Genomic DNA, 1,193 nt, shown 5'->3' with positions numbered 1-1,193 from the left:
TGAGACTAAAGTCAGAAATCTGAGACTAAAGTCAGAAATCTGAGACTAAAGTCAGAAATCTGAGACTAAAGTCAGAATTCTGAGATTAAAATCAGAATTCTGACTTTTTCTCCATATTAAACTGAAATAAAATTTAAAAATCAGTTGACTTTTTTCCCCAGTGGCTCTAATAACCTTCAGTATAAATAGGTTGCAATCAGCTGCTAATTTAAAAAAAACAAAAAAACAATCACAAAATTAAAGTAGCTGGGTTAGTTGTTTAAGACGTGACTCTGGCTCTTGGTTTGCAGAGAGGAGGTGAACGAGAAGTTACGAGACACTCCAGATGGGACCTTTTTGGTGCGAGACGCCTCCAGTAAGCTGGAGGGCGAATACACGCTGACTCTGAGGTAAAAACCAAACATGGAGAAAAGCACACGTCCCAGCTCCTGTTCCATTTGTTAACCAGGCGTCTGTCTCCCCCTGCAGGAAAGGAGGGAACAACAAGTTGATCAAGATTTATCACCAGGAGGGTCGTTACGGGTTCTCAGAGCCTCTAACCTTCCGGTCTGTGGTGGAGCTCATCAATCACTACCGCCATGAGTCCCTGGCTCAATACAACGCCAAGCTGGACACCAAGCTTCTCTACCCCATCTCCAAATTCCAGCAGGTGGGTTAAGCCTGCATGTTTGATGCCTTTTGTCGACTTGAGGCATAAAACCATTTTGACTATTTTGTTTTTTATTTTCAAATTGCTGTTTTCTTTCAATTGCTTGCTGTGTTGCTCAGGTGGTTAAGGAGAACAGCATAGAGGAAGTCGGAGAGCAGCTCAAGGTCTATCATGAGCAGTACCAGGAGAAGAGCCGCGAGTACGACTCTCTGTACGAGGAGTACACACGCACCTCACAGGTAGGACCTGTACAGCGAACCACAGAACAGGAGGATAATTTCTGCCACCATCTTTACTCCTACAAGGTTTCCGCAGGTCATTAAATTTCATTAAATGTGATCACTGTGGCTCTTAAAATGCTTTATTTAACGTTTACTAAAACAATTCAGTCAGATATATTATATCAGATATAACTTATAGCATGGCTGCAGTCTGTCAACGGTAAAGATGACAAAGAATTTTGAAGTGTTATTTATTTATATATATATATTAGTGCTGTCAATCGATTACATTTTTTTAATCGCGATTAATCGCATCAATGCCT

General features: G+C 41.0%; 1 protein-coding gene across 1 annotated transcript in view; it reads left to right on the top strand.

Annotated features, from left to right (window-relative positions):
• pik3r2 (phosphoinositide-3-kinase regulatory subunit 2) overlaps nt 1-1,193 on the top strand; it is a 44,438-nt gene that overhangs the window by 33,734 nt on the left and 9,511 nt on the right. The window contains exons 9-11 of the mRNA XM_015391096.1: nt 291-389; nt 469-649; nt 769-888. Coding sequence (XP_015246582.1) covers nt 291-389; nt 469-649; nt 769-888 — 400 coding nt within the window. The remainder of the gene's footprint in view (nt 1-290; nt 390-468; nt 650-768; nt 889-1,193) is intronic.

Source organism: Cyprinodon variegatus, unplaced genomic scaffold, assembly GCF_000732505.1.
Source record: "Cyprinodon variegatus isolate N-32 unplaced genomic scaffold, C_variegatus-1.0 Scaffold525, whole genome shotgun sequence".
NCBI lineage: Eukaryota > Metazoa > Chordata > Actinopteri > Cyprinodontiformes > Cyprinodontidae > Cyprinodon > Cyprinodon variegatus.
Note: the sequence above shows the minus strand (reverse complement) of the source record. Positions and strands in the feature narration are given on the sequence as shown.